The sequence below is a fragment of the Sylvia atricapilla genome, chromosome 5 (genome assembly GCF_009819655.1).
Source record: "Sylvia atricapilla isolate bSylAtr1 chromosome 5, bSylAtr1.pri, whole genome shotgun sequence".
NCBI lineage: Eukaryota > Metazoa > Chordata > Aves > Passeriformes > Sylviidae > Sylvia > Sylvia atricapilla.
The window spans coordinates 68586673-68610111 of NC_089144.1; the positions used below are offsets into that span (position 1 = coordinate 68586673).

At 44.6% G+C, this 23439-nt stretch overlaps 1 protein-coding gene across 1 annotated transcript in view; it reads right to left on the reverse strand.

Annotated features, from left to right (window-relative positions):
* NUAK1 (NUAK family kinase 1) overlaps positions 1 to 8585 on the reverse strand; it is a 46683-nt gene extending 38098 nt beyond the window's left edge. Inside the window, exon 1 of the mRNA XM_066319968.1 lies at positions 8198 to 8585. Coding sequence (XP_066176065.1) covers positions 8198 to 8500 — 303 coding nt within the window. The 5' untranslated portion in view covers positions 8501 to 8585. The remainder of the gene's footprint in view (positions 1 to 8197) is intronic.
* Positions 8586 to 23439: the final 14854 nt, after the last annotated feature.

Sequence of the window (23439 nt, forward strand, 5' to 3'; positions counted from 1 at the left end):
TATTTTGTGATATTCGCATTCACCTACAACTGGCTGGGATAGTTTCACACATGCCAGCGATGGCAACCCCTTTTCCCAGAGCTGCTCTGTGACTGGGTCTTTTTCAAGTGAAAGGAACCACTCATTAAAGTACTTTATTATCTCCTACATTGGTAAGGATAGAGCCTGGAAGAGCCCATACTCGAGCCAGACCCAGGACTTCCATCATCCCATGGATCAGTGGCAGCTTTAAGGACTGATGGCTCATAAACTATCAGAGCTAAGCAAGTCCCATCCATCTTTGGAGAGCTGAGGGACACAATGAGCTTATACTATGCAACAGTTTAACAGACTGAATGGAGGATTGGCCCATGGTCTGTACTTCAAAATATAGAAATTAGAGCTCAAGTCAGAGTACAAGAACCATGGAAGATCAATGGATGGCTACAACCTTACCCCCTCCATGCTTTGCAGCACACAGCAAAGGTTACAGGAGGGCCTCCACATCTACTGAACATCTGGCATTTCTGGTGTGGGTCCAGGATGTTTGATGGGTATGGCCAGACACAGCACACACACAGAGTACCAGCCTCCAAGTGTTCAAAGGTCTAGGATCCCCTAATTTATACAACATACTATGCTGCCTGTGAAGACACGGTGATAAATATATTCTGTTTAAAAGAAGATACTTCTCAAATCATAACTTGCAGATGCTCAAAGTCTTTCATGTGGGTAAGACAAATGAGAGCCATAGAGACTGATTTTGTAGCCAGGGAGTACAGGAAGCAACAGCAGGAGAACACTATTGAAAGCCTGGATACACTTATGGCTTTAATGAATTGGTCATCAAATATAACAACACACATATGCAGTTTTTACCTTGCTTTGTAGTTCGCTCCCCACCCTCCCCAGCTATTCACCATATATCTAGCAAAGTGGAAATTATTTTGAGTTTAGTTTATTAAATGGACACACATGGTACTCACATCTGCTGGAAGATATTTGAAGGAAATGCTGACAAATATAATTTACATATTTAGTTGGAGACCTTTTCATCTGAGACATTTCCTCTGACCTAACAACTATCCTAAGTACATCGGCCCATGAGTGCTAATGACAAAAGGTTTTTTTATAAAGTGCCTGCTGCACACCTTTTTCTATAAAGTTTCTCCTGATGACCTTCACAAATCCTGACTTATGGAGGAGGCAAGAAGGACATTCTCCTGTAGGTCAGAGATGCCCATGCCAACGTGCCCATCACTGGTAGCATGCAAACTGTCAACACAGAACACCTGAGCTGGCACTGGCTGCAGCCTCCAGCCTTACCCAGGTCAGGAGCTGCTGAGGCTCTGGCCAGCACACTGAGGAGCCACCACGGGCTTTTACTATCCATGCTGTAAGCTACTTCCCACCCCAAGCCTGGAGGCAATCCTGCACCTCTGGCTTCAGAGAATCATTCAGAGCTGTGGCAGAGAACATTGTTGGTCCCACTTTTCACAGGAAAACAGACAAGACGACAACACGGAGAATAGTGTCCTGATGAGAGGAGCACAGCTGCACAGCAAGAGGAGGTGCTTTGACATCAGCATCCCAGTTCATGTAGACAGAGAGTACATTAGCATGGTACAGGAGGGAGAGACTAGAACCAGGGAGATGCCCGTGTCAAAGCAAAGGTCATTAACCAGTTTCTGAATGTCTGGTATGCAGGTTTTGGAAATGTGTCCCATATGCTCTACACTTGGATAACCATGGCTGTACACACATTCACCTGCTGGTGTTTAAGACTGATATACCCAGAGCTGGTTTTCAACCCACACATTTGTCATTCTGCCTTGGCACTGTTCTGGCCACCGCATGTCTCCTCCCAATTCCTCACTACAGCAGAGACTCTCTAGTTACTTATTTACCAGACAAAACACAGACTAACTACAATTACAGTTCTGTAAAGAATAAACAATTGTTCACAAGAACTGCACATTCCACACAGTTTTATTCAACATGTATGACCCCAAACTACAATATATACAATAATTGTCTCCACATGGCAAATCTACATTGTGGTTCCTGAAAGAAATAATAATAATTTTTAGAACACATGTCACTAAAAAATGCAATACATTTTAGCAAATATCTAATGAAAGACTATGTACAAGCAATTTCCATTCTCTTGTGTTCTCTAGCACATGGTGCTGTGAAACCATTTGTAAAAACATTTAGGCATTTTATAGTGTTTTTAGCTGAAATCTGCATTAAAAACATTGGTTCAAATTCTGTTGTGAAATTTCACAGATAGAGGTAATCACACTAGGTAATGCACCAAGCCAAAACATGCCCTGTTCATTAGTCTAACTCTCCCATACTAACCCTTCCAGAAAGGAATACACTGAGACACAGGGAAGTTAATTATCTACCGAAAACTGTTTAATCCAATGCGGGAGAAAAAAAAATAAGGCAACAGTCCCTTGAAAACTTAATTTCTTCACCTATAAGGAAGCACAACATCATCCAAAGAATATCACTTGATCTTCACTCAAAGCTCAAAGAACATGCTGTTCTTTAATTTGGTAAAAGATTTGACAAACTAACATATTCAGACGACCCCTTACTCGCTAGCCATTAATTCAGACTTTCATACCACTGACCCATACTCCCCTGAACAAAACTGCTTCTCCAACAGAAATTCTCCGTGCAGAAAACTAGCATTCTGTTCTAGTGCCTTTCTCCTGATGACCTTCATGCAAAGTTATGCATGTAATCAGTTATTTCCGTCTGCACCCCTTAATGTCGAGGTCTTCTTTGGCATTTCATTTATCCAAGTGTTTATATGAACACTGCAGCAATTTGATACAACCAGGTAGTAACTACTCCTACGGTACTAAGTCCACAATATTCACCATGAATTACATTAGAATAATTCCACTGGGCTTTTTTCCATTTGCTGTTCTTTTTTTTTGCTTTTTTTGTTAACCCACAATCTCAGAACGAATCCAATAGTTAAGGGTGGAACAAATAACAAATTAACAGCAAAACTATTTTCAAGCCCATATACTCTTTCCAACTTCTGTTCATTCCAGATCTAGAATTTCCATGCATGCAGAGCATGACCTGAGTTTCACTAACACGCCTTCAGCACCATGAAAACACTGTCCAGATTTAGTCCCATTACGAGTCCCTAAAGGAACTCGGTTTGAAGTATTCACCTTAAACAAATAAATAAACACATACATACGTCCACACACATACATACATACATGCATAAGATTTAGGTGATATGTTTTGCAAGAATCCCTTTTGCCCTGAGGAGCCTGTGGCCTCCTGAGTGCAGCGTGGCAGGAGAGGTGCCTGCAGCAGCCACAACCACAGCTGCCAGCTTGGAAGCAGGGAGCAAAGCTGCACGCCCTGCGCGGGTCACCACGCTGGCATGCACAACAAAAGAGGGAGGCAGTGGAGTATAAAAGGGTCAGGAATGGAGACCAAAGCTGGATGTCACACAGGGACAAAAGACCCGGGTAAAGAGAGAGGCAGGAGGCAGGCTGAGCTCTGCAGGAAGGAGGGGTGTCATCTACAGGACCCTGATGTTACATACTCTCTATAGATCAGGATGTGTACCCCAAACTAGCTGAAATTTCTGCTGATTTTGGCTTTAATTTGCAAGTTTTTCCTTTCTCATGTATAAAATGGGCTAGCAACACAAGCTACTGTTACTATAATTGAAGTGTATTAGCAGAGCTCTGGAAGCCACATTCACGAATCAGGAACCTGCTGAGCAAAGTAGTGTACAGACAACTTCACATCACAGCAGCGTTGTGCAGATACTTATACCTGTGTCTGCCACAAAGGAAGATATCTTAGTAAGAGCAACAAAGAATCCCAAAAGAAATAAACAGAAATAAATTTGGACATTGTCCTGCAGAAGATGCACATCGAGCAACCAAGATAAAAATCAATAGGAAGCAGTGACCCAAGTGCTAACTGAAGAAGGAGTTCTCAGGGCCAAAAATGGAAATTAATCATTAAAGATAAAAGAATTCACATCCATCAGAGGGATACTGACATTTTCTGTGATATCAACAGCACAGGTAAGAGAACTGGGACAAATGTTTCACCTGGTTTTCACTGCCCTCAGTGACCCACAAGCACACTTTTACCCTGTTATAAATACAGGGTACAAAAACCCCACTGCAAGCAAACATATGGTTGTGTGGCCAACAAGGCCTTAATTACTGGACTGACAGAGCTGTCATTGTTGGTATTCATGTTTTAGTTTTGTCATGATATGGAGAAATACAATCAGCAAAACAAAGGTCCTCCTTTCACGTGATCTGTTGCTATTCCAGGTTTCAAAGACCCTGTGCAACCCTTCAAACTCATCAAGAAGCAGACCTTTTTAAAAGAAAAGACTTGCACTGCCATTGTAAATAAAACAATTGGTTGCTTTTAAGTTTGAGGGTTTTTACAAGATTTTCATTCAGAAATCAATTTCATTTGGCAACATCCTTCTACCTGCACTTAATATGCAGAAGAGATAAATAACATACGGCAGTCACCACAACTGTGCCTGTCCAAATATGCACCACGTGCCTGTTCCTCATGTTGGGCTGCTGCTTGTCAACAATTCCCAAAATAATTAACTTTCTGGAGGAACGGCTGGAGGAGAATAGTGCTTCCTCCACCTGCTGGTGAGGAGGAAGAAAAGACGTCATGGCTCAGGCAGAAAGAAGCAGATGAAGGTGGAGGGGAGGCAGGCTCCTGCAGCTACTCCCATTTCTCCCAAGAGCAGCCTAGGGAGAGAAAGGGAGACAAACTCCCTGGCTTTCGCAAGCAGCAAAACAGAAAACACCTATCAGTAATTCAAATTTGCATTCTAATGAGTATTGACTCCAGTGGAATCACTTACTCAAAGAATCCAGCAACATTTACCATCTTCATGCACCAGGCACAGAACCAACCAGAGGTGATCAATACACACCTGAAGCAAGGCTGAAATAAGCCTAAGTGTGGATTTCTTGGCTAACAAATATTGAACACATAACATGAACAAAAGTTCCATTCTTTGGTTTAACATCTGCAAGACGATAAGTGGAAAAAACACCCACAGAAACATCAACATGAGTGTTACTTCATAGGCTTGAGATATCATCTCTTCATCCTTACACTTGCTAACAGGTGCCCTAATTTAAAATGTCGTAAGTTACAACTGTGCATACTGAGACAGCACTAATGAAGAAACCTTGCTGGCAAAATAAGGCACCTCATACATCATATACTGGGCAATATTTTAACTGCTCCACGCAGCATGCAATACTGTCTGTAGTCACTGTGGTAACTAATGCACAAATTCACCTAAGTTGTTTCCAATAACAAACCAGCTGTATCATACAATCTACCCCGGAGCTTTATGGCAGGAAACTTTATGATCACGTTTCCACTGCGTTATAAGAAAAGACAATAAAGTTAAAGTTAAGAGGAGTAACAATTTGAACAAGCCTGTAACCTGCTAACACGTGCCAAGTACTACTTTCATTCAAGTCAACAGAAATCCTGTTACTGATTTCTAATGGCACAGGATTAAAGCACATCTGTACTATGCATTGAACTGTCTTCTCACACTGGTTTTACTTTATTTACCCAAACCTGCCAGTTTATTTCATTTCTGAGTTCTGTTTATACAGATGACGACAAATCCAAAGTTTGTGCTTCACATTAAAAGCCTAGGTAACCATGCAAACCTCTTTATTAAATGCCATACAGTGAAAGAAATTCTTGACAGACAAGAGAAGTGGAAAGGCCAAACAGGAGGATTGCTTGAACAAGACTGATGAATGGGAACACAAGGTCCAGCTTTGCAATCTGTTACCATACAGCTTCAAATACCTGCTCACCACTGGATAAAGAAAGATCAGCTAAACCGGTAGAAGAATAGAAAGCAAACAGCCTGGACAAGAGCACCCTTAGGACGCTGGCTGCCAGCTGCAACAGGATTGGCACGGTGCAACAGACTGCCAGCCACATCCCCTGCTCTGTGCATCCCCTGCTGGACACGGCAGCATCTGGTCCAACCTGCTCGTGGATGATGCAAACACCGCCACTAATAAGAACTGAGAAGAGGAAAGGGAAGAGAAAGAGAGCTGGAAAAAAAAAAAAAAAAAGAAAAATTGCCCATCTCTGATCAGTCGTCCCGTTGGTTCTCTTATCTCACCCACGGAAAGGAATCAGTGTTCACAGTAACAGCCAGACAAGGCAAATGTGAGAAAACAAGAAGCGCTTTCCATTCACTGAGATCTGGCTGGATTCCTGAACAACTAGCTTTTATTCTGCAGGCAGACAAACTGTGGATACTTTACATACACTCACAGATGTTACAGTTTAAATAGACACGTTACACCAGGACTCGCCTGCAGACTAGTTAATAATTACGAAGTGCCACACGCCAAGGCTTGCATTACTCCAGTAAAAAACTCACACCCTGGTAAGAACTTGTTCATCTTCTACATACCAGCTGATACAGCGAATTTTAACTTCTATTGCATTTAAAGATTGCATAGGTATTCTGATTTTCACTCTCTCCGTTTCAAGATGGCATTAGCCATATAAATTCATAACATCAAAGTATCCTTTAAATGTGCAGCTGAAGAGCTTGACAGTTAGCAAAATATGGAATGATTTGGTGTGATGTTGATTAGATGAGACGCACATCTAGTCTACATCCTTTCCTCTCTGAGGGCTCTTTCCAAAGCCAAATCTCATGGTACATTACTTTCACCTTTTTTTTTGTTAACTTCTCAACTCCTTGAAAAGAGATGTTTTCAACTTATTTGCTACATTCTATAGTGCAACTCAAAACGAATCTACTTAAAAAATAACAGCATATAATATAGCCCTGAAGCTTTTGGTAGCCTCAAGTTGTAAAACAGCCAAGACAGCAAACTTTAAAAATCATGGACTTAGAGTGAGCATGTGCAGAGATGTCCATCTTTAGCCAGCCTCCAAACGAGCTAATAAACTGAAAGCATATATGATATGAGTCTACAACTTGGCTGGAACTCTCATTTTCACTGTCGACACAAAAGATATTCAGTGCAAAAAGTAAGTGTTCCTTATTAAAGTCATAGCATCTGAAATTTCATTTTCTGTTTTACAGATCCTTCTGCCTCTGGGTGCGTGCTGAGCTCCCCAGCTACTGAAAGGGAAAGATAAACGTAACGTCACCAGGGAAATGCCTTGCTTTTAGATGAAGTCTAGTGTAAACTCAAGTAGTGTACTTCAGGACGAAGACCTCTGTAGAAAAACACCTATTTCTTTAACACAACGACGCCTGCCTCTCATTCGCCTGCCCTCTGTGGATAGTTACGTATTTCTGGGAAGGAAAAATGACAATAATTCTAACGTGAACTCTGCTTCAATTGCATTTCTGCGGCCGGCCGGAGCGCTGCAGCAGTGAGGAAATGCTGAAGCTGAGTTATTGCTGGACAAGCCCCGGGCTGCTTGAAGGCTGGAGCCAGCCGGCACCGCTGAGCGGTGAATTGGATCGTAAAAACCAACGGGGTGGGTGCTGCAGTCCCTGCAATTTTTTTTAGGTGTCAGCAAAGTTCAGGTCACATAAGTATGACCGAATCGTGGCTATTTTTTTTTTTTTTTTTAAGCAGAGAAGCAAACGTTTTCCTTTCTGACAGTACTTTGTGAGCGGTATTGTTCAGCCAGGGGATGTGACAGGTTTCTCCAAAAGAGAATGTTGTCAATTGAATATTGTGGATTTCCACTGGGGGAAAATCAAGAGAATATTCTGAATTTCCACTGGGGAAACAAAAAAAAAAAAAAAAAAAAAAAAAAAACACCTATTCACAGTGGACCCGCATGTTTAAATAAATAAATAAATAAACCCCAAAACCAACCACCACAACAGTACAAAAAACCACCCAATTTTTTTCCAATAATAACATATCCCTTCCAAATGTACCAATGCGCTGCTACAGCACCTCCACCACCACTCCCGGATGAAAGTCCCTGTGCAGGGCTGGCACCGTGAACAAAGCTCAGCCCGGGTGTGATGCTGAGCGGGTCCCCGCCTCGCCACAAGCCGCCAGTCCCGCACAGGACGGGGCTCCTGAGGGGATGCCCCCGGCAGGCTCCGTTCCGAAACTGCCGCTGGAATCCCGTCTCACATATACCTGTATATATAAGAGAAAGAGGCAGAGAGAAGCCGCTCCGCCTGCCTTACCACTCTGCCAGAGAACCTCTCGATGGCCCGCTTGACTTTGCCATAGGTGCCTTTGCCCAAGGTCTCCTGCAGCTCATAGCGATGCTTCAGATTGTGCTTGTGGTGATGCCGTTTCACCCCCTGCTGCTTCCTCGCCGCCGTTATCTCCGGGGACGGCGGCGCCCCGACCGACTCCTCCATGGCCGCCGCTGCCGCCTCGCCGCCGGGCGGGCCGGGGCCGCAGGAGGAGCAGCGGGGCTGGGCGGGGCAGGGGCCGCTGAGGCGGCGGCTGCTGCTGCCGGCGGCTGCCTCGGTGCCCTCCATGCCCGGCGGCGGCGAGCGCGGTGTGAGCGCCCCGCCGGCCTCCCCGCCTCTGCCTCGGCCCCGCGCCCGCTCCGGCAGCACGGCGTGAGGCGGGCGGGGCAGGCCGGGGGGCGGTGGCGGCGCCCCCGCTCTCCGCCCCTTTCCCTGCCGCCCGCCCCGGCGGCGGCACCGGTGTGGGGCGGCCCCTCCGCCCGGCCCGCCCCGGGAGCCGCAGGTCGGGCGGGGGCGGATCGCTGTGAGGGGGAGGCGGGGGATTCCGCGGCGGCTTCCCCGGGCTGCTGGAAGGCGCCTCAGCGGGGCCGATCCCCGGGGCCGATCCCCGGGGCCGATCCCCCGGCCGAGCCCCGGGCCGATCCCCGGGGCCGATCCCCGGGCCGATCCCCCGGGCCGATCCCCGGGCCGATCCCCGGCCCCGCGGGGCCGATCCCCCGGGCCGATCCCCGGGTCCGATCCCCGGGCCGATCCCCCGGGCCGATCCCCGGGTCCGAGCCCCGGGCCCATCCCCCGGGCCGATCCCCGGGTCCGAGCCCCGGGCCCATCCCCCGGGGTGAGCCCCGCGGGGCCGCGCTGAGGCCAGCCGGAGTCCCGGCCCCGGGGGTCTGGCGTGTGCACCTGCAGGGACGGCGGGCGGCGGCCCGAGCGAGCCTGCACCGAATTAAGGTCTGGAAAGTTCTTTTTTTCCAGAAAACGTCTGATTTTCCCCATTCACCAAGCGGGCGAGGGCTTCCTGTAGGGTTTCTATGTTGGTGGAGCTCGCAGAAAAAACACAGGCCGCCCAGGTGCCGCCTGTGTTTGGCATGAGCAGGCACTTTTCGCCTGAGACACAAGGTTTTGCCGGCGAGAAACCTTCCTGGGCCCGGTCTTGCTGTGGTTGACTTGCAAATCTGCGCCAAGAGCTGAGGAACACCTATTGTCTGCTTTCGGGATCTTTGAAATACAAACAATGCATCGGTTTTACACTTTCTTCATTTTAAAGTAAGGGTTATTTGTTTCACAAATACAGCTTGAAAACTTAATACATACAAATTGTTGCCAAGGTTAAGACGAGTCACATCTTCTCTTTAGAGAAGCCATCCCCCAAGTATGTGGCCAGAGAAGACAGATGATCGATTGTGGCAGAACTGGGAAATTTGCATGGAGTGGAGTCATTCGGGCTTTCTCCACTATGGCCAGTTTTCTGAACCAAAACCAAGACTTTCAAGTGAGAGCCCTGGTTCAGTGTCTCTTTCCCACTGACTGTTCTTAAGGTGCAGATTAGCGCTGGGATTGTCTGCTCTGAGCAAGTAACACACAGACCTTTTGAAATCTTGGGTTCCACTTTGTGGTCACAGCAATATAAAGGCACAGAATTTCAGGAGCCAGTGGCCCCATCCCTTCCAGTTTGCTGGGAGAGTGTTGATACAGATGCTGATCCATGTGCTCAAGACAGTTTTTCTGGCTAGCTCCTGGCAAAGGTAACTAACTCTGGAGTGTCAAGGGGATGGGGTGATACCCAGGCACCAGCTTTGCTGAGGATTCTCCTTTGGTTCCTCTAACTCACTGGGCCTGTGTGTAAAGCTGGACTTCCGCAAGGTTTCTTCCTGAGACTGTGAACACTCTGCCCTGAGGCTGCAGCCTTACCTTCTCTGACCTGAACTGGAAAACAGAAGTTTCTGTGTAATTACATCACTACACCTTCATTTTTGGATCAGTGAAAGTGTCCAGCTGGCTCAAGGCAAGTCTGCCTAGTGCAGAACCCTGTTCCTGGCAGGAGCCAGCAACATGCCACAAGGGTTGAAGAAGACAGAAAGAACTTCTGCTACAGTCAGAAGAAACATCTCCTGAGCTGGCTTCTTGATCTTTGGAAGCCTGATATTCATGTAAGTCTGGAGCATGAAATTTAACATCTCTTTCACAGAATGCACCAGAAAGTGGCTATTCCAAAGCAGGAAAGGTAAGGGAAGTTTCACTCTGTTACTATTAAAACAAACAAACAAACAAAACCCACACATTTTCCTCCTGTAGCCTCTTCCTAAGCCCCTTCCATTAACTTAAATGGGGAAAGCACAAGAATTCTGTGACCTTCTCTTTGTAAGAAGCAAGATGACATTTGTAGCTTGGATGTTTTTGTTGTTTTATTTTAATGCTCTGAAGTACTGCTGCATTCCCCCCAGCTGGCATAGAATAAAGCAATGCCTGGGCTCCCTGAACATGCAGGAGAGGGACAGAGGGGACATCTGCTACTGCCCTGGCTGACTTCCATGCCCCTAGTTTGAAACCCACTTACATAGCTCTTCTCACATTTGAGGGGATGCCTCATGAGACATCCATGTGTGGGAATGTGGGACAGACCTGCTGCAAGTAAGGACTGGCACAGGGGTGGGAATGCAGCAGCAGCAGCAGCAAGGGGCAGGAGGGACCTAGGAGAGGGGCTGGCAGCACAGGGAACGTGAAGGGGTGCCCTTGACTGCCAGGAGAAGTGAAAAATTGTCCTGGCATGTGTTCACCTCTGCGCAACTTCACTTAAGCAGATTAAATCAGAGTCTCAGGCTTGCTGGGTGCCAGGGGTGCAGCAGTCTGTCAAGATGACAGTGACAACTGCCTGGTGGTTTTGCATGTCCGGTGCAAGCCCTAGTCCCACCAAAGAGGAGAACAGCCCGGGTCCTGCTCTGTCTTGTGCCAGCTGACCGTGCTGCAGGAGCAGCTGGGGCCCCCCAGAGGCAGCAGGGAAGTGTCCAGCTCTGGTTGTCAGACAGTCTGGAAGCTCCCTTCAGGCTGAAGCTCAGCATAGCCTGTATTCAGGTCCTTTATACCTGTTGAATAGCAGAAAAGCATGAATGCTCATGATGAAAATAGGTTTCATTATGTTGTACTCATGAGCATTGGTAATATCCCCAGGAGTGGTCCCTTCTAGCTGCTTGGAAGCATACATCATCACTTTCATGGAAATCATCAGTTTTGAGGAAATATGTTATAAATCATTGCTATATATTGGATTGTGATTGGAGAGATAGCATAATAAATCACCAGAAACTCCAAAATTGAAACTGATGATTTTGTAATGGAATAAGCACAGGTACTATGTAGCATTAGAAATACCACTTTTCCTTTAAAATTTGCATGCTCTTAAATGGGAAGCCAGTGGACATGGAGCAAATCAGATGTGTAAATTAAAACTGGACAAAAGAAACTTTCTGTGCTCGTGTGTAATAGCAATGATCATTGAAAATAATGATAAATAGAGATGTATACATATGTTTGAACGTATTACCAACATACAGAGATGTTTTCTTTCAATTTTTAGCAAGTCTGTGTAAAACATGTAGTATTTCATTGTTTCTGAGATAAACATTTGGTGAGAACTTCAGTTCTTTGAGTTTGTAGACACCACTAGGGAATTCTTCCTTTCTGACAATATTATTTTACATAACTGCTTTTCCTTATTCACAAAAAGGGATGATCCTCCCATTGAAACCATCAGACTTCTGCTAGCCAGCTTCAAAGGAAATAGGATTAGGCTCTAATTTGCAAAACAGTATTGGAGGATATGTTTTACAAAATCTAAACTATACAGATTATCACAATAATAACAAAAAGCCATTGATTTCAGTAGGCTTACCCTCCTAAGTCAGTGTGGGTTGGAAAATTATGTTAAAAGGTTGCAACATGCGAACAGTAAAAAATTGTTATAAAATTCAGTGCATTTTTAGGATTATTTTTGCCATGAACTTTCAAAACAGCACAACTTATTTTCTATCTAGAATAGATAAATAGAACTCAGTCAAATATTTAGGGCTTCTCAAAAAATTGACTGCGTCTATAATGCAACATGAATTTCACAGACCTGATATTAATTCATTCCATGTATTGAGCTAAATAAAAGCAAAACAAAACAAGATTTCAAAGATACTTGCTAAAATACTTAATTTACCAGCTGAGGCCAGATACTTTCTGTGCAAGCATTATGCATATGACAACTGAACTTGGTGAGATGGTATCATCTGTACTCAGACCTTTTTCTCTTCAGCATTGTCCAGTTTTTGTGAATTGTTTAACAGTGTTGTTGCCACCATTACAGAGGTTGGCTTCTGGGGGCTGTTGAAGAGCTGGAATACATTTCTTGACTGTTCCCTACAGTGTATAATAGAGGAAAGAGGAGGAATGGGTACTATAGGGCTTCGTGGATGCAATGGACATGTGCTCTTGGATACTCATATCCTGTTCCCTTAGGTTTCAGTCCTCTCTGCTGAGCTCTATAATCTGTACATGGAGAAAAACATAACCACGGTTAAGTCAGTTGAGTTGCTTTGACTGCTTGTGTTTGATGATCAAGCCAAGTGTGGGTGTATGCATTTGGTGGACCCAGCTTTAGTGTTCAGCACTGTCCACACTGCAGATCTAAAGATGACATGACTTTCAAATCATTGGAAGGTACTGGATGACATTGGCAGTCGAAACTGGAGGACATTCTCTCAATGGAATTGTCTCTTCTGTGTTAAGTACCTGCTGAGAGTCAGCTGTTTGATCTGATGAAGTGAAAGCATGGTTAATGTGTTCCACTCAAGGAAAGGGATTATCCTTTGGAAAGCAGTGCTGGCAAAGACAGCTGGCATCCATCTGGTTGCTGTGGCAGGTATCTGTATATTATCTACCTTGGCAGATCACATCCAATCCTTGTAATTGCATGCTTCATGGAAATTGCAGGAGTCAAGAAAGTTCAGGATTAAGACTGTAATGCTGATTTTCTCTGTAGTGAGCCATAGAAAAAAACCTTGCCTTGACAAGTAATGGTCTTTTGAGGTGTCTTTGCATCCAGAGATGTCCGTTCACTATTAAAACAATATTTCAGTCAAGTAATGATCACTGCCCACATTCAGAGGTTATAACATCCATCTAAATTCACGTATCTCTTCTTGTTCTTTGATTGGTGCCAGGACTCTTGAGTTGTCCATGCAGTAGGAAGAATAAAGACTTAAGTGAAATTAAGCCCTCTGAATCTGATCCCAGACCCATTATAGAGCTTTATGAGCAGTGAAGAAACTGAGGAATACTTGTAATACCTTCTTGGAGAGGACTCTGGAATTGAGACTGGGGTTCTTCATAAGACTATAAGATTTTGAATAGGAGAGCTGTATTGTCCATAAAATACCTTTTAAAATTCCATTCCCAAGCCTCAAGCTTTTGCTTCTGTGGCTTTCCCTGAGAATACAGACAATTAATGTGTTATAATTTTTATCTGTAATACTGTTTCGTTTAGTCTGCTGCTTGATATATTTTATTGGGATATCCATAGCACAGAGGATAGCAGTCACCTGCTCAATCTACATCTCCAGATCTGAAAATTTGTTTACATGTGCACATGATTGTCTGTATGCTTATGCCACATGATTTTATCCATAAAAAATCTGCTTTTGTGCAGTCAACATTTCCTCAAAACTCCCCACTGTTATTGCTAAACTGAGGCCCTCAAAACCAGAGAAGTGAAAAGAAACAACCCAAATTGCACAGAAGACAAAACTGAAATGTAGCAGTTGAGGCTCAGTGTCTTTTCTGTTGCACACCTTTGAGAAGGACTGAGCACACAATTCCTTCCTCTGCTGCTTTTCTATTTCTCATTCAGTTTAGATGTTCTTTCAGTAAAACTCTGTGGTGTTACTTTATATCAATTTTATTAAATATATTAGCAATACAATCCAAATTACCAGCTTCCTCTCTCTTCCTGCACATTATTCATTTCAGGATTAAAATTCACATACGAGTTGCAACACTGTGAGCAGAGAGTTACTTCAGGTAATGTGGATTGCACATTCCAATAGCACAAACTGCAAAAAAAAAAGACATTTAAAACATAACTGAGTCATTTGGCAGCACGGTCCCCTCCTCTCATCACTTCCCTTCACTGCCCTCAATTCCGTCACTTCCGCTGTTTTCTGGTTTTTTGCCCTTATTTTAAGAGACTGACTGACGGCGTCATTTCCCACCATTGGGCCGTGTGCAGGCAGCCAGATCTGCACCACACTGGGAACAGCTGCTCTGGGCACACAGTTCCTCCAAGGCATCACCACCAGTGGTCATCCCCAGCCACCACTGCTCGGCTCCTCCAGCCCCAGCTCGCCTGGTGCAATGGTGCAGGCAAGCAAGGCGTCGTCCCGTTGGGTTTTGGTGGTGAAACCACAGGCCCTTATCCTGTAAACAGAGGTGGTGTTCAGTGGTGCTCGCGGCTTGTGGTGGGAAAGGGTGGAGCTGTGCAGTCACCACCAGTTTGGGGTGGTTTGGGGCCAGGAGGCACCCGGAGCAGAGGGAGGAAAATGCAGCTGAGGTGGTGACAGAGCGGGTGGCATCCTGCTGGAGGCTGCGCTGGGGAGCTGTGTGCCTCAGGGCCTTTACTCAGAGATATTTGTGTGGGAACATAATGGGGAAGCATGAACTTTTGCCACTGTGACCCCTTCATCCTGGATGACTCATGGATGAGATGGGGCAGATACATCCCTCCAGGACTCTGGGATTTCCTGCCCTGTCTGATTGAATGGAGATACCGCAGCCACTGGGTAGATTTCACAAGGAGAGAGGTATTAGCCTTAGTTGTGGCTTTTGAGTAGAAAACCAAGAGTATGTTTTGCACATGATTTTTGTTTTGATGTTGAGGTCTGTGGATCTGTGTCTAGATTGTAACGCTCTTTTCATACCACTGTTTGATGCATAACCAGTTTTCTTGGAAATATCAGGTTAAAGCTGCTCTAACAATATAGGGAATAAAAAAAAACATAGATAAAAGTATCTCTTTTTTTCTTAAATATACATAATTTTTAGAGTGAAGAAGATTAAGGGCAAGATGTTTTGCTAAAAGTCATGTTGCCTGTGTCACCAGTGAGTTACCAGATGTTCATACCTTTGGATACACCTGGACAAACCTTTCCGCAAGACTGTCACTGACTGGCAGATATCAGGGATAATGACAGCAAATCCTGCCTAGTTACCAAAAAATGGACCCCATGACATTACCATATTATGACATACAGTTTACCCCACCAGACAGAGCAGCACTTGTTATATTTGACTGATAACATGCGTCACTTCCATTGGCAGTGTGGGTATGTAGTTCAAATCGAGTGGGCAAATGGGCACTGTGTGCCACCTGACTCCTGTTGGGAGACAGATCTGTAGGGAATAGATGACAACATGGCTCTCTAGTCCCTCTTTGCCCACAGGTGCTGCAGGCTGGCTAGTAACCTCCTTGCCCTCCACAGACAAAGGGGAGAAAGGACTGAATCATGCCTTCTCAAAAGACAGTGCTTTCCCCTTTTGGAGATTCTCGGGCACTGTGGACAACTCCATGCCCTTGCCACAGGCTCCATGCTGGGGATACAACCTGACATGGAGAAATCATCTCATCCTGCCCCCCTCCCTTTAAATTCCATCTGAAATACTCAATTCATAGCTGTAAGACTGGCTGTTTTTTTCCTTCATTGGTCATTAATTTGTCAAAGTCAAAACAGTACTAAATTAAAAAATAGATTCAGCACAGAGACTGCCAGCTTCCTTTAGCTTTATTTTGTTTACTTTTCATTTGTCTGCAGCCACTTCCTGGCTTTAGAAAATAGTATTTTCTAAAACTTGTAAAAAATAGGTCAAATAATAAAAAAAAATGTTAATGGCAACATAATAATTTTATGGTAAGTGATTAGAAAGATGTAAACAGAGTATTATGGCTTTAGGATGTGTACCAACGATCCAGCATGACTTTCACAGGAAAAAGACATACCCAGAATTCTCAGGCAGCAAACTACCAAGAGCAGTTAAATGGAAGATGAATCTGTTTGTGTATAGATGCCCAAGAACCAAATATAATTTTCTATTAGATCTTTTAAAAATCCCATTCTTTATGCCTGTTTGCTAGCAGAGAGGACTCTACATCAATAGCAAATTGGCTAAGTGACAAACTTGATCAAAGCCTCATTATGCATGAAAATTTCATTTTGCTGGCTAGGGAATCGTGAGAGGGAAGGTTTTGTGACTCTCTGTATTTCCTTTGTACTTCTCATGCAGCATAAAGGGAATTGCAAATTTCTAAAGTCCCCATAGTGGGTATAGGGGAGCAGAGGATGCCAGCCCCTCGTGCATTGTCATCCAAGAGTGACAGCCCCTCTGACTCCAGCACTGTCCTTACTGCTGGGCCCACGGCAGCATGAGTGTCAGGCCTGGGATGGAGGGCTTTAAGGGTGGGAGAACATGTTTTTGCTGTGCTGACAGGCCATTTTCTTTGGAGCTGATGCTAGCTGGTCCACCTGACAGCCACCCCCAGGTTTCCCCAGCCTGCACTGAAACCACAGACACTGTTCAACAACCCCAAAAAGACAACACAGATCTTAAGATTCAGTCCTAACCCCCCAATGTGTGCAAGGCAACACATTGATGCCACCAGCTTGCCTGTGACAATGCAAAGTGCACCACATTTTGGCCAATGTTAGCTGTAGGAAAGAGCCACCCTCCCCAACAAGTCCACAGAGGTTTGAGGAGATGCCTCCATCTCCCCCATGATCTATGGCCAATCAGAAAATCTGGCCCAGGGCCTAAAAACACTTTTAAACTTGTGTCTCCTTATCTCTCCTGAAGAACTAGGATACTCTTTCCTGCCTCCCAAGAATTATGCAGAAATAAATCTTCTTGGATCTGCAGAATGCTTTGCTGACACTGATTGTATTATAAGAAAGAAACAGATTTCTTTTTAATGGAACAGGACAGTTATTTTCAAAGAGCATGTTTGAAGGTCTGTTACTAAGATGAAAAAAGTACTCAAATTTAATAAGAGAAGCAACATGACCTCTGCATACTTACCATTGCTTTAGCAAGACCAAATCCTTCTCACTTTACCTCAGCTCCTGCTTATCTCTGTGAGGGCTCACAGAGGAGCCTTTGCCAGCACTGAAGCTTATGAAGATGAGACCAGTTACACTACCTAGAATAAACCAGCTGCTGCTGCAAAACAGCTGGAAATTACTTATTTTCTCCCTCCAGGTGCATCCCTCCTCATCATGATACTGTCTGTCTCATCCTTCTGTTCCCTTCCCTCAGTCCCCTTCCCACTCTTACTTTTTGGGGCAGATGCAGCAGACATTTCCTCCCTTAGAACCTAGACACGAAGCTCAATACCTTTGTTCCCTCAGGGTTTTCATCACCTTTTTGCCCTGGCTTGATAAAAAAGAAGGGTTTCACCTTTCATCTCCGTGTACCAGCTGGCAGCTACAAGTATGCCTGGGGTATTCCAAAGAGATGAAGGGGTGTCATTGCCCAGCTCTCCCTGGTTTTACATCAAGTGACACATATCCTCTGCTCTATGTCACTGTGGCATGAGCTCTTGGACATGCAATCTGCTTGATTCCTGCCAGCGTTACTGACAGAGAAAAAGAAAAATTACAGCTGGATCATCAAGAAAAGCAAGCGTAGTGTGGGACACATTCATTTTTAAATGGGTGAATTCTCCCAGGACACCATCTCTCCTCCAGTTTTCAGCTCCATTGGAACTATGTAGATCAAATGTCCAACAGAGGGAAATGAATTGGCTGAGGTTGTAACTTTACACACACATTCTCTGGAGAAATACAATAGCTAGATTTCTAAGATTTCAACCTGACCGTTGCAATGACGGTACTCAAATGAGAAAAGAGAAAGGAAGAGGGACGCTTCTTGCCACAGCTTTATCTCATGTTTTCTCTGGTTACTGCTGATGGAAGAGAAGAAACCTGCTTTGCTTTAGAAAGCGAAGCAGAGCTTTTCTGTAGCACCACCAAGTGGTTGAGCATCACTGGAGAAAATCTGTCTGCAAAACCAGCCTCAGCAGTGCCTCACAGCATCATTTTCCAACTACTTTACAGTCTTGTAAGTGGTAAATGTGATTTTCTGTCCGTAAACCTGGATAGAAATTGGGATTGGCGCCATTGAAGCTGGACAGAGTGTGAGTGAAGACAGTATTAGATGTGTTGCACTCAAAGTTGTCAGGAGAAGACTGTCAAAACCTTAATGCTTATCTGGTTTTTGTGTGGGTGAGCAGATGTCTTGAGCTGTGGAAACCAGGACCGGGATGTATTAGGAATGCTACAGGCACAGAGTGAGAGACAGGTCTTTCTTTTAGAGATTTTTTTTCACTGGGAAATGATTCAGGAATCAATGGTAGGCAAGATCATGTAATGTCTTTTTTAGCAGAATTTACTTTTCTTCTCCTGAAAAATAAAAAAATAAAATCTGTGTGAATGTATAAATCCAATTTGAACAACTGTGAAGGGTGTATGATCACAAATAAATATGGGGGCTGATTCCTGGTGCCATGAAAGACTCCTGGTGTAAAATTGCCCTTTGCCAGTGATAAGTGATCAGTGAAACTTTTTCATATGTCTAAAGTTGTTGCTGCTCTAGCTTCAGGGTTGCTACTCAAGGAGGGTTCCTTTGCCTTGAGTCTTCTTGTGATGTGAGAGGCCTATAACAGCTTGGTTGCTCAGGCTCACCCCCACTACCCCATCTCTCAATCCTTGCAGGCAAAGGGATTGCCTGGGATGTCCCTTGTAAAACTTGGCTCCCAACACAGTCCTCAGGAGCAAAGAAGCCATCTGCAAGAGGAGCCCAAGCCACTGGCATTGTCTTGGTCACAGGTTTTGTTTTTTTTAACCCACAAATCTGACTCATGGAAAGACTAAAAGTACTGCTCCTGGGACCAGATCATCAGGCTGCATCTGTGTAAAACAGATTTGAATACAGGAGCAAAACCTTTGTGTCTGTGGTGATTAGCCTTAGAAAGGCATGTGATGTAATTCTCCTCTCAGTCATCATGCCCTTTAATTGCTGTATTCATCAGTTGTGGGTATCATTAGGTCTCAGCCAATGATTCCCACTCATTTTCTGGCCAAAATCAGGACACTGAGGCTTGTGTTCATCACTGGCCTTTTGCAGTGCCACAGCAGCATGAGCTCCCTTCTACCTCCAGGAATGGCAGGGACCAAAGGTATCTCTGCCCTTCACAGGGGCTGCCCAAGTGAAAAGAGCCCCAGGAGGAATAAAAGGCCACCTTCTTTTGTACCAGGTAATGCTTCTGTAATTACAAAAAGCAGGTGCACCGTGACCATCCCGTTTGCTTCCCTGAAAATTTGCAACACAGCCAGAGACGCCTGAGGTGCCACTGTTTGGAAAAGCAGCAGAAGGACTCAGCATTCTTAATGACAGAGATAGGTTTTCAAAAATACATTTCTTAGCATGACAGGCAAAGATGGAAGGGACCTGAGGTGAAGCTTTGCACAGCTCCATTTGCACAGCAGCTGCCAGTGGTATGATTATTGGACTCATCCTCTGGTACAATACCACAGACAAATAATGGGAATATTTTTATTTGAAGAGAAGCACCAACAGACCAGGACCCATCATAAGCAGGCTTGTGAGAGCTCAGAGTGAGCTCTTTTCAGATGAAGTGATTATGCATAACTCCTAGTGTTCAGGAGCAGCAGCTATTCAGCACTCCTGAGAATAAAGGCAGATTGATCCTCAGGGAAGATAGATAAATTGAGGCCAAACACATGCCAGAGTCTAATTTCTAAGGGATTATGATAAGCATTAATAACTCTTTGCACTTGTGCATGTGTGTCCAATGACATACCAAACAGCAGCATGCATATTTGAATATATAAAAACAATAATATCTACATACCAGTCTGTATGTACATATGCAAGCTCACATTGCTTTAACAGCTATAGTAGGGATCCTGTTAACACCAGCCATCAATATTAAAAGCCCTTTTATGTTTATCTTGATGCTTGAGGATCTAAAAGTCAAAGTTCACAAGGAGCTGAAATATTGTTCCCATACAAGTTTAAAAATGTAATCACAGCAGAGCACAACACTGTGTCCAGCTGAAGTCAAGCTGACAGTTTTAGTACACAGCTGGACACCCCGTTGTAGCTCTGGCCATCTGCATGCACACTACACTTAAAATGGAAAAAGGCCTCTGGGAAAAATGAACCAAATTCACCATGTGTACAAGCAGGCATGATCCTTTGAGGTCTGTAGAATGCATTTGTTTACACCATAATGGATTTAATCCAGGGGCTGTTGTTCTTTATGAGACCTCACTTTTCTTTGTTTTTACACCAGTGTAATTCCACTTTGGTAGGAATAATACTAATTTATATAAGTGGTTAAATTTTTTATTTTTGCTTTTCAGCACAGATGGTAGATGACAATTTTCATAGCCTGTTTCCTTTTCTAACCTGCTGTAATTTTGCTGCAGGTGCTGTTCCTCTGATTTTTTACATGTAATTCAGATTTGCATCGTCTCAAACAGAAGGCAAACAGATTCAGTGCCCACATCCAGTACCTGCTCCTTAGAGTCAATGTTTTTCCCCAGTGCATGTCCCATTCCTGATGCTAATGATTGTCGTGTTGCCCTCCCCAGCATTTCCCTCCTGCCATTGTCACAACCACCACCGTTCCAGACAGGGAAGCGCTGCCTCCCCACAAGTTCATTAAAGCTGCTTGTTAATTGCCTGAAGACTGGAGACAGAGGGGTTTCACATACATGAGGCACCCCTTCTCTTCCTTGTGAGTCGGCTAGATAATCTGATTTTCCCTGGAAAAACAGCTTGCAGTTAATAACATGGGCCATGTCAATAAAACCAGGTACAAAATAACATAGTGCAGATAACAGGCAGCACTGTAGAGCACCAGAGCCAAAGTAAAGGGCTTAATATTTAGCAGCCAGGAGTGTAGACCAGAATGAAGATAATCTGAACTGTCCTTATGATGCAGTTAGCAAAAGTACACATCTATCCCTGCCTCTTTTACTGTCAGACTTTGTGTCTCTGGGCTTAACTTTGCACTAAGTGCCACCAAAAGCCATTCCCTTTCCTTAAGTTTTTTTAGCTTTTGCATTCCTGAAGATCAATGTCCGAGCAGGTGAACAGATCTGTACTGTTGACTTTATACAGGCTGCTTGAAAGAGACCAAGGCAGAAAAGGCTACCTTAAGCATCACACCGAGGGTGTGGTAGGAAAGGTTAAAGTACGAGCTGCCTTTCCTAAAAGCCTGTCCTCTCACCAACTGATGTAATTTCCCCTGATAGCTCGAGCATTAGCCCTCTCCTCAGTTTAAAAAACGAGTCCCTGAGGAGCCTAAATTAAAGATGCCAGTACAAAAGTGCAGGGCCTGACCTCTCGCAGCTGCACCGGGGCTAATACTGATTCATTGTGCTGCTCCGTGGTACAGTCCAAGGGCAGAACAAAGGGCAGGGGAGGGCTACGGAGGCATTTCAGGCTCCTGGTTAGCTCATTCATAGACACCTGGTGTCCCGCCTCCTCCTCACGCTTCGGTGCATCCCACTCCTATTGTATAGAAAATCCACTCCTTTAGATCTGAGCTGCTTTGGCTGGACAAAGACCAAAATTAAATCCGCAGCTGCCCAGGAAGAGGCTTTCTCTGTCAGGGGTTATTATCGAGGATATCTGATGAGAGAGTGGAGCGCGGAACTCCCTTTGCCTCTGTCAGTTCCAGTTACAGGTCTGAATGGATGCGTTCACACAGGTTTTTCTTGCTTCACGTAAACAACACAGGCCCCTCGGTAGCTGGTGTGGACTGTCATTGCCTCCACTGGCCCAGCATAGCTCCAGAGCTTTAGGACAGGTATGTGACCTGCTGCACTCACCACATTTGGCTGGACAGCACTCTGCTGTCTGCAGGAAACCCTCAGTATCATGAAGCAGTGAGGCCAAAATACCCTCATGCAGCTCCTTCACCCTCAATGAAGTTCCATCAAAGGTAAATTTGAACTGACAAAGGCCAGCTCCTATTCTCACTTACCCTAGAGAGAACCTGGAATGGCACCATTAGTGCCCAGGGAGTTATTTTGGATCTACAAGGGCACAAGCATGAGCAGAATCGGCATCGAGTTTAAAGGAGCAAAACAAAGAGAGGTTTGAGTCAAATAGGAACACATATAGGTTCCTGTCAAGGTCAAGCAGGTGACACATATAGGTTATATAGTCCCAAGTTCTGAAAGGAAAAGAAACATAAAGTTAGTAGAAAACCTTTGTGGTTACTAAATATGTTTTATTCTTGAATCCCCTGCAGAACTGATCAGTCTCACAGCTTATAAAAATAGATGCAACAGGTGTTAGTTTGAAGACTTCTGTGATTCATGTTAAGGGCACTCATGAAAAGTTTATGTTCAGTGAAACCTGGAGGAGAAAGTGGGGATTACTGCCGAAAAAAATCTGCCCTGTTACACTAGAGAACATCTGGAGCCATTGACCAGGGGAATTTAAATCTACATCTCAAAAGCTTTGCATATCTGATCACCATTCCTGCTATCTCTGTCTAAATAGCTTCATGCTGGCAACCTGACTTATTTAGTTGGTGGCTGCTCCTTCTGTTCTCTCCATCTCATTTCCTTCTGTTCTCTGTGTCTCATTTCTTTCAAGATAATGAGGATGAGTGTTGTTATCTGATTTTCTCTTGATTTCCTTCCTTAATCTGATGTGTTTCCTGGGTTTCCTTTGCACATCAACCTAAATTGCAGCCCTTTAAGACAACCAAAGACAAGGTGATGCCTTGGGACTGACTAGCCAGGCTGCAGCAGGGGGGTGTGAACATTATGGAAAGAACAAGATACGGAGCTGAGAGTGGGATTTCACAGCTGCTGTGAGGAACTGGGTGACTGAATCCCATTAAGGCTGCAGTGAGCTTTGGCTCTTCCTGGCCGCCTTTGAAGAAGGCTCAGCAGAAAGCTGAAGCCTAAATCTTGCATGAAGCAAGAGACAGAGTTACTCCCATGGGAGTGAGTACTGCTCACTGCTGTTGCAGTAGCTGAGCTGGATGCTGTGGAGAAGGATCTACTGGCACAACTCTTGTTGTCCTATATAAGGATATAAGAGAATATAAGGAAAAATTAGGAGAATTTTAGGCATTATCAGAAGATATTGTCAAA